The sequence below is a fragment of the Artibeus jamaicensis genome, unplaced genomic scaffold (genome assembly GCF_021234435.1).
Source record: "Artibeus jamaicensis isolate MK-2021 breed Jamaican fruit bat unplaced genomic scaffold, CSHL_Jam_final contig_233, whole genome shotgun sequence".
Taxonomy (NCBI): Eukaryota; Metazoa; Chordata; class Mammalia; order Chiroptera; family Phyllostomidae; genus Artibeus; species Artibeus jamaicensis.
Window position 1 is genome coordinate 44341619 of NW_026521486.1, and position 14098 is coordinate 44355716.

Here is a 14098-nt window from a genome sequence, read left to right on the forward strand (position 1 = left end):
ATCAATAAATAAAATATTTTAAAAAAAGAAAGTTGGTTTAAAGGTTATATATACTTCTCCAAACATGGGCTAATGTCACCAAAGCAAATGGCCATTCCCTTTAATTTGGCTCACACACAATTGAGTATCTGTTTTGTTCCAGATATTATTCTATGTACTAAGGATACAAAAGTGAACAAATCAATATAATTTATATTACAGTGATAAGAAGGAGATCCTGACTAAATGGGCAAGTGTAGACAAGCGCCACGGAGAAAAGTAAACAGGATAAAATAGAAAGGTATATATACTTGAAGAAAGACTAGGTTCTTTGGAATACTCTTGATCTCTTTGTTGTTTCTAGATACCTTGGGGTAACATCCCACACTGACTCCAGTTGGGACTAGCGGGCTCTGTATCAGAGAATGTCCTTAGTCTCTAAAAGAGAACCAAGGCTTGGGCTAAGCTCCTAGCCACAAAGGAGTAACCTGTAGACTCATGCTTATCTTGTTACATATCATCTATTCTGGTGACCGCTGTCATTCTTTATTTTGCACGTAGCTGCCAGCCACCATTTCTGAAGCCTTACTCCAATCCTATTTCACAATACAGTATAAGTATTTATCCCTCCTACTTTCTTCTTCACACTCATTCTTTTCCAAAAATTTAACAAGTATTCTTAAAGTAATCCATTTTCTAAAGGATTCTAAAATGTTTCAAGACCCTGCTTGAGAAAGTGCCTTTGATAAAGAGGCAAGTTTTCCTTCATCACATCCCCTTTCGTGACAGTCATTTTCCTAGAAGGCAAGGCTGGATTCTCATCCATCCTAAATCTTACTGTTTTACATCACCCCAGAAAACACTCCAGCATAAACAGTCACCCATGAATACATAAACTAATTAGAGAAAATAACCTTATTTCCATCTCATTAAGAGATGTATTACCAATAAAATTTATTTACCACTCTTTTATCAAAATGAATAAGTTCATGTTTTTAATCATCTTGTATTTATAATATATAATTATAATTACAACTTAATTCAGAAACTTGTGTTACTTAAAGCTTTAGGGTCACAGGCCATAAAAAAGGAAATCCCAATTTATCTACACATTTTTATGACAAATGAGTATGAGATGGTGCTTGTCTTGCTCTGGGCCTACAAACAAGGAGCCTGAAGTAATGGTTGTGACTTCAATAAGGACTGCAGGCCCAGGTAAACAAGAAGAAAGGAAAAGGAGAGGGAGGTGGGGAAGGAAGGTGAGAAATGCACAGGAAGGGCAGATTTGCTGCTCCCGATACAAAGGAGACACAGAATAGGAAAGGGAAGTTATTTTATCCACTGATCTGGAGCACATCAAAGCCGAAGTCTGTGTGTGTGCTGGCAAGGGGACTGAGTCTTCCGAGTGCCAAGAGGCCTTAGGCTGAAGACTTTCTAGTCATTCACTTTAACTTTCTATTACTTAAAGATACAAATCTCTGTGTGTTTCTCTTATTTGATGCATTTCCTATTCTAATAAAAAATTCTAAGTAAATACATGTAGAGCTAGGTATAGTTTTACTCTTGCAAAACAATTTATTCTCCCAGCTTTTCATTTTGATAGTACAACCAAACCTCTCTGTCTTTCAAAGGACACACAAAACCAAATATAGAGCCCAACAGATGTTTGATTTAAAAATTTTGAAACAGCAACTGTTTCATTAATCCTAAACTCTCCATGCAACTATCCAAAGCTCTTGAATTATGAAGGGCATTTTCAACAGGAAGACAAATAATTACATTACCTTTAGTCTGGGCATTTGATCAAGGAGTTTCCTGTCACCTTTGAATTTCTATTTAGATTACAAGTCAGATAGATGCCCTATCGTCTTTTTAATCAAGCTAACAACTCTTCAATCAAGGTTACAATGAAACCAAAAGAAAGAGAGGAACACACATTTTATAGGCAGGAAAGATGCAGGTCACGACACAGTGCAATTAACTGTTTGCTCTTAGACCGGAGGCTCTCACCATTTCTTTGGAAAATTAGAAAAGGTACATTTAAAAAAAACACACACACACTAAATTTAGTTCAGGTGTATATTCAGGCCAATAGCAATATGGTGCCAGCCTATAACTTAATTCACAGCCTATATTATATTAGAAAGCTCCACAGTTTTATGTTTATTAAATGATACCCACCTACCCTTCTTCAGCTTCATGGCAATGTCATGCCCCTTTTTCACTGAAGTGCTACATCTAGGAGATTTATGTTCAAACTCAAATTGCAGGAGTTATACCTCTCTAGCAGTTCCTAGTTAAAACACAACTACTCTTTCTGCTCTTGCATTGCCAGACCATGGTGGCAATAACTACAGAAAAGGGTCTTTCCCTCTTGAAATTGTTCCTAGCCCCCAAAAAGCTGCACTGGGAGTTTGAAACAGGAGTAGCATGCAGACAGATAGGGCAGTTGGAATGAGGCAAAGTTTTGGTGTTTCTCTAAATGTTTGAACACTCTAGTGTCAGAAGATAATGTATGTATAACCCATGGACACAGACAACAGTGTGCTGATGGCCAGAGAGAAGTGGGGGTGAGGCGCTGGGAGGAGGGGGTCAAAGTGGGGGAAATGAGGACATCGGCAATAGTGCCAACAATAAGAAATTTTTTTTAAAAGAGATAAGCCAAAACTCTCAATTTCCCTCCATCTTAACCCTTAACTAATTCTTCGTGCCAAAGATCCTGTGGCCTGGTTTTTATTGAAAGGTTGTTTAAAACTCCAGAGTTGATGTAAAGTGGTATCTCATTGTGGTTTTAATTTGCATCTCTCTGATAGCTAATGATATTGAGCATCTCTTCAGTGTCTCTGGATATTCTGTACGTCCTCTTTAGAGAAGTGTCTGTTCAAGTCCTGACCCAGCAATTCCACTGCTAGGATTATACCCCAAGAATCCTAAAACATCAATTTCAAAGAACCTATGCACCACAATGTTCATAGCAGCACAATTTACAACAGCCAAGAGCTGGAAGCAACCTAGGTGCCCATCAGTAAATGAATGGATCAAAAAATTGTGGTACATATATACAATGGAATTCTATGCAGCAGAGAGAAAGAAGGAGCTACTACCCTTTGCAACAACATGGATGGAACTGGAAAGCATTATGCTGAGTGAAATAGGCCAGGCATTGAAGGACAAATACCATATGATCTCACCTTTAACAGGAAGCTAAACAACAAAACAAACAAGCAAGCAGAATAAAAACAAAGACACTGAAATAGAGAACAAGTGGGCAGCGACCAGAAAGGAGAGGGAAGGGAATTTAAGGGGAAAAAGGGGGGAGGGAGTTTGAGGAACAAATATGAAAGACACAGGGATGAGGACTGGGGGAGGGGAAATTGGAGGGAGGGGGGAGACAGGGCGGGGGGTGGGATGGGAGAAATAGATAAAAAAATGTACTTGAAAAGTAACTAAATAAAATTTATTATAAAAAAAAAAAAACCTCCAGAGTTGAAATAGCTTTCTTTTACCGATGAAATGTTTGACATTGTTATTTAAATAAATACTGTTATTCTCCAAGTAAAATAAGGATTCAGGTAACACCTAGCTTCAAAGAGAAACCTAATTATCAAGAACAAAATCTCCCTCTTTGTGTTGAAAAGCTGAACAATTTTCTACTGTGTTTCCTTTTAAGTGGAGGCCTCACAATGACGTTCAACCCTAAGTAAGAAAACTCTGGGGTAGAACCCTCAGCTTGGTGTACATCATTATTTTTCAGGGTGATAGGTGATTAACAAATGCATTATATCAGCAACTTGCATTTATTAAGTGCCCAAATGAGTGTAATGTTCTGCTGCCCGAGGCAAGTGAAATACACACAGTCTCTATCCTCTAGGAAGAAATTATTCATATTTATAAGATAGCAGCTTGAGGTTACCCACGGAGCAGTGAGTGAGAGCAGATTTCATTCATCAGGGGATCACTAACTGGATACATATCCTTTAGCTATTCCCAAGAAAAGGGAAATCAAGAACTGGAGGAATTAATCTGGTCTTTTGCCTAAGTACTCTAATAAAGACTAAACCTCTGCTTCATGTCACTAAAAGAAAACACAGCCACCACACAATAAATTTCAGGGAAATTTCTGTTTCATCAGTAAATGATGCTGATTATAGTGGAGAATCACAAAGAGTAGTAAATGTATGATTACCTAAAAACAATATTAGGTGGCACATGAAAGAACATTTTAATAGTAATATAAACAGTATTGCATATTAGAAATGATTTGTGCATTTGCTCCCTATCTTGATATCTTGAAATCTTGATATAAAATTCCTTTTAGATAAATTTACTTTAGTTTAAAAAGGGATCATATTTTTAAAAATATATTGAATGGCATGAGTCATGAAATCAGGAAGGTAATGAAGTTTGGGAGACATTGGTTAGAGCAGTGATTTTCCACTGCTGTGCCACGAGAATTTGTAAAACATGCAATACCTGAGCACTCAGTCAGGAGCACTGACCTCTTTTCCCTTGGACTGTCAAATAAAAACGACAACAGCCAACACAACAACAGCCATCTGGTGTGAATGAATCAAAATGATACCTTTTTTTGTCAGCTCAGCAGAAAAACATTTTTTAGTGTGCCACAGGATTTAGTAATTATTTATATGTGCCTTTGGATGAAAAAGATTGAAAACCGTTGGGTTAGAGTATGAATTTAGCACGCAAGTAGCAAGAGAATAATGCCAAAATAGTCTAGTTGGTTCTTCACATAAAATTGCTGTTTTTGAAGTTGTGAGGTTATCTTTTTTTCATAGAATGATAGCAGCTAAAATACAATATGAGACGATAAATATATCAATAAAACCTATCAAAACTCATTAAATAATTCAAAATTTATATGCCAAAACAAAAAACAAAAAACATTCCAAATACAATAATATGAAAAATAATAAAATGCTTGGAATTTAGCAAAAGAAGTGCAACATTTATACAGTGAAAACTATAAAACATTATTGAGACAAATTAAAGATCCAAAAATATAAATATATCCTTTGTTCATGGATTAGAAAACCTAATATTGTTAACGAGGTACTCCTCCAATTGATCTATAGATTTTGTAAAATTCTAGGAAAATCCCACCTGGCTCTATTGAATAAGTGGGCAAGCTGTTTCTCAATTTATATGAAAATTATTACTTTATAATTAAACTATATATGTTAAGAACCTATAAAGAAAAGGTGCCAAGAAATTGTTTTTTTGAGTAAAAATACTTTCCTGCTAAACTGACAAAGCTATTATGTAAATTCACAGACACACTAATTTTGTAATTCTTAATCTAGTTTATGAGGAGCTCACAAGAGTTATATGTGGATTAGAGTCATTAGATTTTATGGCATTTGGCTTTCTACTTGAAATAGTTTATCAAGGCTAGATAATCCATACAAATAGGATGACTGGACACAATTTAACATGATTCTTTACAAGAAGAAAGTTCAATAACCATTTTCCTTCCAGAAAAAGACCTTACGACCTCCTGCAAGAGAGACAGCAAAAGGGCAGCCCTTAGATCGCAGCGGTCTCTGCAGGGACAGTCTGAAACTCAGGGCACTACCCGATTTCTGCTCTGTGATACAGCAAATCCAATGCTTAATCCCAGACAGCCCATTAAGAAAAACCGGGGGACCGAGTGAAGTATACACAAACCAGTGGCAAAACCTCACCAAGTGCATCTGTAACAACACCATGGAGGGACCAGAGGTGCACCTACCGTGAAGCTAAATAAACACTTCGGGGGCCTCTCACACAGCCCGCCTCCAAGGTTCCGGGCACGCCCTCGTCCGTGTGGCCTCACATGGCCATTTGGTTTTAGCTTATATTTTGTATTCTGGTTCTCAAAAAAGAGACCCCTCTCTCCCATGTCAAATAAACCCCAGGCCCCACAAAACTTAAATCTATTGCTGGTCTTCACTCTTCTAAATATCCTTTTTACTTATTTATCTATTTGGGGGAAACTTCCTCACCAAATGTAAAGGAAGGCACCCTCGGCTTTGCCAGCCCCTCATCCCTCCTGGGCATCAGCAGGCTGTCAGGCTGGCGAGCGACAGGGGAGAAGGGAAGGGTGAGTAACTTCCGGCCCATGTAAACTTCTGATGTGAAAGAGAAAAGGAGATTCTGGGGAGAAGCCTAATTGATTGCACAAAATGTCAATGACCAATAGATAGTATCTGTGTACTACGAAACGAGTTATGAACATTATAAAATTCCTTTGTATAACACAGAGAGAGACCAGGAAAGCCCTTTTTGTACTATCGACCCCCCTTGTTCTAAAACACAGCAGCTCTCAGAGGCAAAGAAAGGAAGGGAGTGGGCAGCGGACGGCTCAAATTGTCCCTAAGGTTTTACTTTGGTTACATTTTCATAGCAAGGCAGATGAGAAAAATGCTAAGGTTAATGAAGAAATATAACTATTTAATAAATGACATCTGTTTGAAAATAACCTTGGAGAATTCAACCTTTTCAAGTATAAAAGCACTAAAACAACAACAAAAACACCTCTAGGCTTCTCTTCACAAAATATAAACTGAGCAGGGTGCTTTGGGGGGGGTGTGGAAGGGAGGGAAGTATACCACACTTTTTGTATCTTATAAATGCAGGTTCCAAAAAATGAGAACACTGGGCAGAACAAGTAATACAAACAATGAAAGAAGGGATTACCAAAGTTGAAACATTCTTGAATTAAAATTTACTTTAAACTTATGTAGGATATAAGTTTCTGGACATTTCCTCCTCTTTTTACATTTATACCTTCACAATATGCAAATATCAAAGAAATGTAGGATCTAATATTGTTACATTCGGCGGTGCAAAGATTTGTTCTGGAACATGTTTACATCTTCCTAATTCTCCCTGATGCTAGTCCAACTAGCCCCAGCCTTCTGATAAATGATGTTCATCAGGATTTCTGACTCGTCTGATTCATTTTGATCAAGTGCCCTATTCTCTCTCTCTTTTCCTCTCTCTCTCTTTACCCTCAAAACCATAATGCAGTAAATACAAAATTACCAAAATGCAACTTTACTGTTGAGAGGACAACCTCTCAACAGTCCTTCTCCCATTTTTACATAATTTAAGAACTTCTGACATTTTATTTAAACTCATGGATGCCCAGAATATGAACTACATTTCCTGGTCTATCTGGCATATGATTGGATTCTAGGTTATAATGTAGAAGCAAAACCTTTCTTTAAAAATAGCTAGCCCACATATTTTGCTCCTTTCATGGTCCATTATTCCCTTCCTGCCTTTTAGAATATGAGTGGAGCTGCCGGTGAGAATCATCATATATACTGGGTCCAAGATATCTCGAAGAACAGCAGAGCAAGATGGGAAGAATCTGGTCACCGAGGGCTTTGTGAAACAGATCTCCCCTACAGCATGGCGCTGCCCATTTTGGAATTTTATTTGAGAAGTAAATATATTTCTTCCTTATTTAAACCATTGCTATTTTGGGTTTCTGTTACTGGCAGTTAAACATTACCATATCTGATACATGATTATTGCACCAGCTAATTTTCTTGGACATTAGTGCCAAATACTAAGATCGCTGGCTCATATGTACATCCTAATAAAAGTCTCAGTATAAATAGACATTTTTGTATATTATTTACAAAGTTTATAATGACAATGAATTGCTAGTTTTATCTGATGTTGAATAATGCATACCTGAATTTACTATTGCTAGACACAGAAAACACAACAAACATATTCAATGAAAAATCTTCCTCAGAATTGTTCTGAGAAGTAAAACTCTGCACATGAATTCTAATTAGGTATGAATTTTTTATTCAGCTCCATCATAACTTTGAGGAAAGAAACCAGATACACATAAATAAATAAAATAACCTGATCCAGAAACATATCATGAAAAATAAATAGTAGGGTTAGTTGAATCATTCATTCATTCATTCATTCAATGAACATTTATCAACCTTCCTTGTTTATTTCCTATGCTAATTTATTCATATACATATAAATAAGTATCTGCCAGGACATTGCATTTTTATATTTAAAGAGAAGTGATTGCTTTGTTATTCACTGGAAATTATTATCACTTGTCCTTTTTAACTTATTAACTGTAAATAAATCATTTTCAACAAGGATTGCATAAACCCTGAGTTAATAGTATGGTGAGATTATTTAAAGCACTCTGATCTATTTATTGGATGAAAATTCCAATAGTTACCATTTCATAATTGTACATAATTTAATGTGTTAATTCATAATAAGTATGTTGACATGTGAGCAGTCATCATTTTTTTGATTGACTATTTGGTGTTATAGTTCATTAAATTACAAAGGCAGCATATTGAGAAAGACAATGTTCTCTTTCTAAAATAATGTACAAGTTGTGGAATGACTGATTAGGGTATTTAACCAGAGTTTAGTCAAAAATAAAAAAAGATAGAGGCTGCAAGAGCAGAACTAGGAATGTAGCTATAAGAAAATAAATGTTAAGGCCATGACTAAAGATGATCTAGCCAGGCACAGATCCAAGTCAAGAAAATTAACAAAAGCAGGCCAGAGTTGGCAAGTACCCTGGACCATGATTACAAATCCAGTAGATTCGGATGGCATCTGAGTGGACTTGAACCCATGTCATAAGACTGAGATCAAAGACTAGAGATTCTAGGCAATACAATGAGAAACTCAAGCCAATGAGCTTTAGCAGTAAGGGCTCAGGTTCCCATTAGATGGCTTTGAACAATAGGCATGAGTAGTCAACAGCAACAATGGGATTTATTATTGAGCTGAGGGGTCTGTGAGTGTTGGGATTCCTGTATGTTGAGCTCAGAGCCAGAATGTCTTATAGGAAGAGACTGGCCTGAAACTTCAGATACTCTTGACTGGAAAGGAGCGAAAGAATAAAAAATAAGGTAAATCTTGATATAGGGAGCCAAACTCCAAATATGTTAGACTTTCTTGAGCTAATTTATAAGCATGACAGAGTTTTATCAAGTCCAGGACAACAATTGTCAAATTACAATTCCTTAAAATCAAGAGATAGGCCAATGCAGGGAGGCTCTGATACTACATTCTTACTTTGGTAGAGTTAAGTATTGCTTTCTAGTATTGGGTCTTCCCAAGAATAATTCATAATCTGTGTTATTACTGGGAACCTGAAATAAGACATTTGCTTGCAAATGTGAGGCTATGGAGTTTTTGCCCTTTAGTCTCCAGGCTTTATAGCCAAACTCTGAGAGGGAAAAATCCTTCAAGCCAAGAGGTTGAGTAACTTTGGATCATAACACCCACCTGCATGCTACCGTGAGAAAAAAAAGCCATTAGGATACAGAGGTAAGCAGTATCATAAGCTCCCTGCATCAACAAGGAGAAAAAGAAACTCAGGTCTTTTACAGATGCTGAACTTACACTAAGTAAGCAGTATAAAATCTGCTTTATTTATCTTGATGTTGGATTTTAGTCTATCCAAGTTTTCATAGAAATGTTTATCTTACCCAAATGTTACCAACTTCTGAAATTCCATCATCTTTACAACAAAACAAAACCCCTAGTTTTTTATTTAGATTTATAAAAAAAGAGGTAAGTTTTCAAAATTCAATCCATGTAGTATAAATTATAGTGAACTCTAATGGTAAAAGGTGTGATTATTGACAGATAAATTTCAACTCATTCTGCTGTGGTGAACATAGAAAAATAATAATAAAGTTTGAACAAACACTAGATAAGGAAATAATACCATAAGAAGACCAACAGAACCAGATTCCTTAAAGGAAAAAAAAAAGGGAAGAGAAGGAGAAATCTAAAGTAAAAGGATAAAATTACAAATGGGCTTTTGGACAAGCTGTAAGTACTCCAAGCAAGGAAGGATGATTGAAGACTTGAATTAAAAACAGATTCAACCAACAAGAAACATATTTTGTAAGGGAGGACAGATGTAATGGCTTGAGGGGAAGAAAGGAAGTGAGCGATGGAGCAGTGAACATGAAAGCGTGACTCAGCTACGCAGTCACAGAAAGGTGATCAAGGGGAGAGGAGGTCGGGAAGCGCGGAATACATAGGGGCAGACTCTGCAAGCCAGGCAGGAAATTTCAAAGTTTGATTAGACTTAGTGAAATGGTAGTTAATACATAATCAACCCTCTGCTGTTCTTAAAATTCTTGAAGAGGGAAGAGGGGAAGTTTGAAGAGAAATGAGCAGAGAAACACTCAAAGAAATGAACAGTTGTCTCCAAGCAAGGAAGCCCGAGTAGGAAAAGATTTCAATCGAGAGCCAACTCATCAATCACTTAATTTAGTACTGTCTACATGCAGAGTACTGCAGGGTGGGTGAATGGCCTTCGGCTCAAGCCTTGGCTTCACCTCTTACAATATCATCTCACGTGAGCTCTTAGTTTCTTTAAGTAACAGGGTCTTTAGTTATAAAGTGAGGATAATAACATATAGCGAATAGAATGTTGTCAGGATTAAATCCAATAAATTGTGCTAATGTGCTATACAAATGATATCATTATTTTTAAAAAATAGGAGCAGACATTTCTTGTAGAATATTTTTAACCACAAGAGGATATTACTAAGAGAAGTTGAGTCGCCTGCCCACAGGGAAAGTGACGGAGCAGGAATTCACCCAAGGCAATCCGGCTAGAGCCTGGGATTCTGAACACCTGGTTACATTGCCTCACTCCCTGTATGGCAAAGAAACCTGTGATCCTGTGTTAGATGAGTTTTAGAAACAGGAAGGTTTAACTTGGAATGTTCTTAGAAGACCTACTGGGTGAGCAAAACAAGGATGATTGGAACTGGCTAATCAAAATGAGGAATAGAGATTTTAAAAAATAGCAGTATAATGAGACTAAAAATATTAAGAGTACTTAGTCCATTTACGTTAAAGAAAGACAAGAATTAAGGTGTAATATTGTAAAATTTTTAAATGCTGCTTACATTATTTGAAACAGAAAAAAACAGCTGGAAATAATGACTCATTTCCAACATATAGACTATAAGTCTTAAAATAATTTGTTATTTACTATTTGAGGGATGACTTGAAATAAATGATTATGAGATACACTAACCAGAGACCAAAAATAAATTTAAAAAATGTAAGCCAAAATAAACACAACATTAATCTTTTCAAAGAAAATATCTTATCTTTAGACAAAGTACTACTATTAGGAAATGACCTTATTTTTAAATTTTATTTCCTGATTTTAATGCTTATTTCAGATTTTAGGTTTAATAAAGTTATATGCAGTTTCAAAAATACTAGTTTTTATTGGCCTTGAAAGGAGTTAGGAAAAGGAAAACTTAATGTTAGGATATTTTTATAGTATTTTTAAAAACTGTTAAACCTGCCCTGGCTGGTGTAGCTCAGTGGATTGAGTGCTGGCCTGTGAACCACAAGGGTTGCTGGTTCAATTCCCAGTCAAGCACATGCCTGGGTTGCAGGCCAGGTCTCCAGTAGGGGGCACATGAGAGGCACACATTGATGTTTCTCTCCCTCTTTTTCTCTCTCCCTTCCTCTCTGCCTAAAAATAAACAAGTAAAATATTTTTTAAAACTGTTAAACCTTATCACAACATGGTCTTATAAAGTATAAAAACTGTATTGTATCATCTCTACTTATTTTGGGAATTTTAAAAACACCAAGTTGAAATTCAAAAACACAAATTTAAAATATATATGAGAAGAGGAAGCTGTGTTTAAGTTAAAATTATGTTTACAAAAGCTTTGAGGCACTTTTAGGGAGCGCACATCTAGAACAAATTCCTGCTCCCTTCATCTCCCTGCACCCTTCCTCTTTGTTCTTTTGGCTCCTGCCAAAGTGTCGACTGTGACCCCCTGTCTGTTGTGCTAGAAGTGTAAGAATATTGTTCAGATGGTGCCTGGGTAACTTCTGGGTAAGATGCTACCACATTATTACCAGAACATTTCTTCCATTAAAGCATTTCTTATGCAAATGCAAATAGTATCTGGCAAATAAAATATATTCTAATATTAAAACCATGGTTACCATTTATTATTAGCTTGGCTATCTATTTTCCTAGGAGGACTTATTTCCCTAGAGGATTCATTTGTGGGAATGGAAAGCCCCTGATATGACTTGCATATTACTTAGGATTCTTTATTAACAAATAACAGAAACCAAACCTGGCTAACTTAAGTCAAAAGGGAACATAATGATAAGGGTAGCTCACAGGTCCTAAGGGAGAGCTGAAAAACAATGTTGGAAAAACTCCAGGTCCTCCTGATCCTGCATAACCACGACTGCTGAGAGATGAACAACAGTTTCTTCTCTCTGCTTTATTTCATGCAAGAGTCAGTGTCCCAGGAGAGCAGCTGATTAGCCATATTTACGTCTCTTACCTCTCTCTTGACAATACTGGGGAAGGTCAGAGAGAGCATTAAGAAAGGATCCAAATAATTATTTGGTTTCTCTTGTAGAATCAAACCAAGTGCTTGGATTTCCATCATGCCTATACCGTATACTACAAGTGGGAGTTAATTTGAAAAGAACAAATCAGAGTACCATTGGAAAGGGGAATAGAGTCTTGGTAGCCAAAATAATCAAATATCACATACGGCTACAACAGAAAGTCTTTATGGAAGGTTCCCCGGCAAAGCCACCCTGGATGTCCAAACGCAGTGCCCCAGAAAAACAGGGCTGCTGCAAATGCATTGCCCGTCAACTCATAGGAGGACACAAGGTGCTGAAACAACTCAGTTCCAGCAACGGTGAAAATGACTGAACATAGAATATACAAACCAGAAACCGAAACCCAGTAAAAATGATATGCTCGTGAAAGGCAGCGGCACTAAAAAGAAGTGTTGTGGATAGACCCAAATGATGCTACGGGATATGTTATGCCTCCTAGGCATTACCACCCTTCTCTCCTGCCCAAACACATACCTCTGAAGAAGACTGAACACCTTTAGTGTTTCCAAGGTGACCCAATGGCCCAAGGAAAACTCCCCAGCTGGTTGTAACATAATCACTTTCAACTTCTCTACTGAGTCCCTGTTTTCTTTCAAATCAAGTTTATGCACAATTCACTTATTTTATACTGAACACCAAGGAAGCCTCACCTGTGAGTACCCATGCTAAGTAAGTTGCATGGCTTCTCCCCTGACTTCTCATTGCATGAAGAACAGAAGCCCTGACCTGTAAGGACCTACAAGATCTGGCTCGTACCCTGCTCAGTCTTATGTCATGTAACTCATTGCACCAGTAACAGCAGCCTTCGTTTTTTCCTCTTAAATATTCCAAGCTCATGTCCTGCCCATTGCCTTGGACTTCCTGCCTCCTTTGAAGGCTTTTCCATGACTCTTTAAATGGCTGGTCTAACTCCTCAGTTGTTGGTTTCAGTGTTACCTCCTCACAGTCCCTCCCTGAATCCTCTCTCTACTCACCCTCTATTGCATCATTCAATTTATTTCTTCTGTAACACTTACTACTATTAAAAGGTACCATGTCTCAGTTATTGTTTGACACTTGCCACCAGATGAGTCGTTTTCTGTCTTGTTCATTGCTGATTCCAGTGCCTAAAAATGTTCCTGAAACACTGTAGGCACTCAATAAATAAATAGTTCTTAAATGAATAAACTAATCTGTGCACAGTATAACTTCTTCACATCCATTTCTTTATCTGTAAAATGGAGACAACACTGCTGTGGGGATCAACTAAGAAAAACCAACTCTGATATAGCACAATTACAAATGTATAATTAGTTGTGCATTAAATATTAGAAATAGGTAAGTACCTAAGCAGTTCCCTACCAGGTTGTGAACTCCTTAAGATGAAGGACTCTACCTGTCCTGTCATCATCTGTTGTTCCACACTTAGCACAGTGTCTGCCACATACATATTTGTTGAATGAGTGGATGAACTGATGAATGACAAAGCACTGCTCGGCCTCCAGAAAGACTTCCATCTAGAAAGAAGAAATGCAGCTGTAGTGCTTCATAAGGGATTGCACCAATATTATTGTGTTCTATTTTTCATTTATTTTTTCCATAAGAATTCTTGACTGCTTACTATGGCCAGACACTGTTTATAATATGGAGAATGCAATGATAAGTACAAGTAAACCAACCAATCCACCAACAGATGCGGTTCCTGCCC

The 14098-nt window shown here is 37.1% G+C and overlaps 1 protein-coding gene across 1 annotated transcript in view; it reads right to left on the reverse strand.

Annotated features, from left to right (window-relative positions):
* The window catches only part of PUS7L (pseudouridine synthase 7 like), a 68831-nt gene that overhangs the window by 17209 nt on the left and 37524 nt on the right, over nt 1-14098 (reverse strand). The window contains exon 9 of the mRNA XM_053661735.1: nt 13737-13907. Coding sequence (XP_053517710.1) covers nt 13749-13907 — 159 coding nt within the window. The 3' untranslated portion in view covers nt 13737-13748. The remainder of the gene's footprint in view (nt 1-13736; nt 13908-14098) is intronic.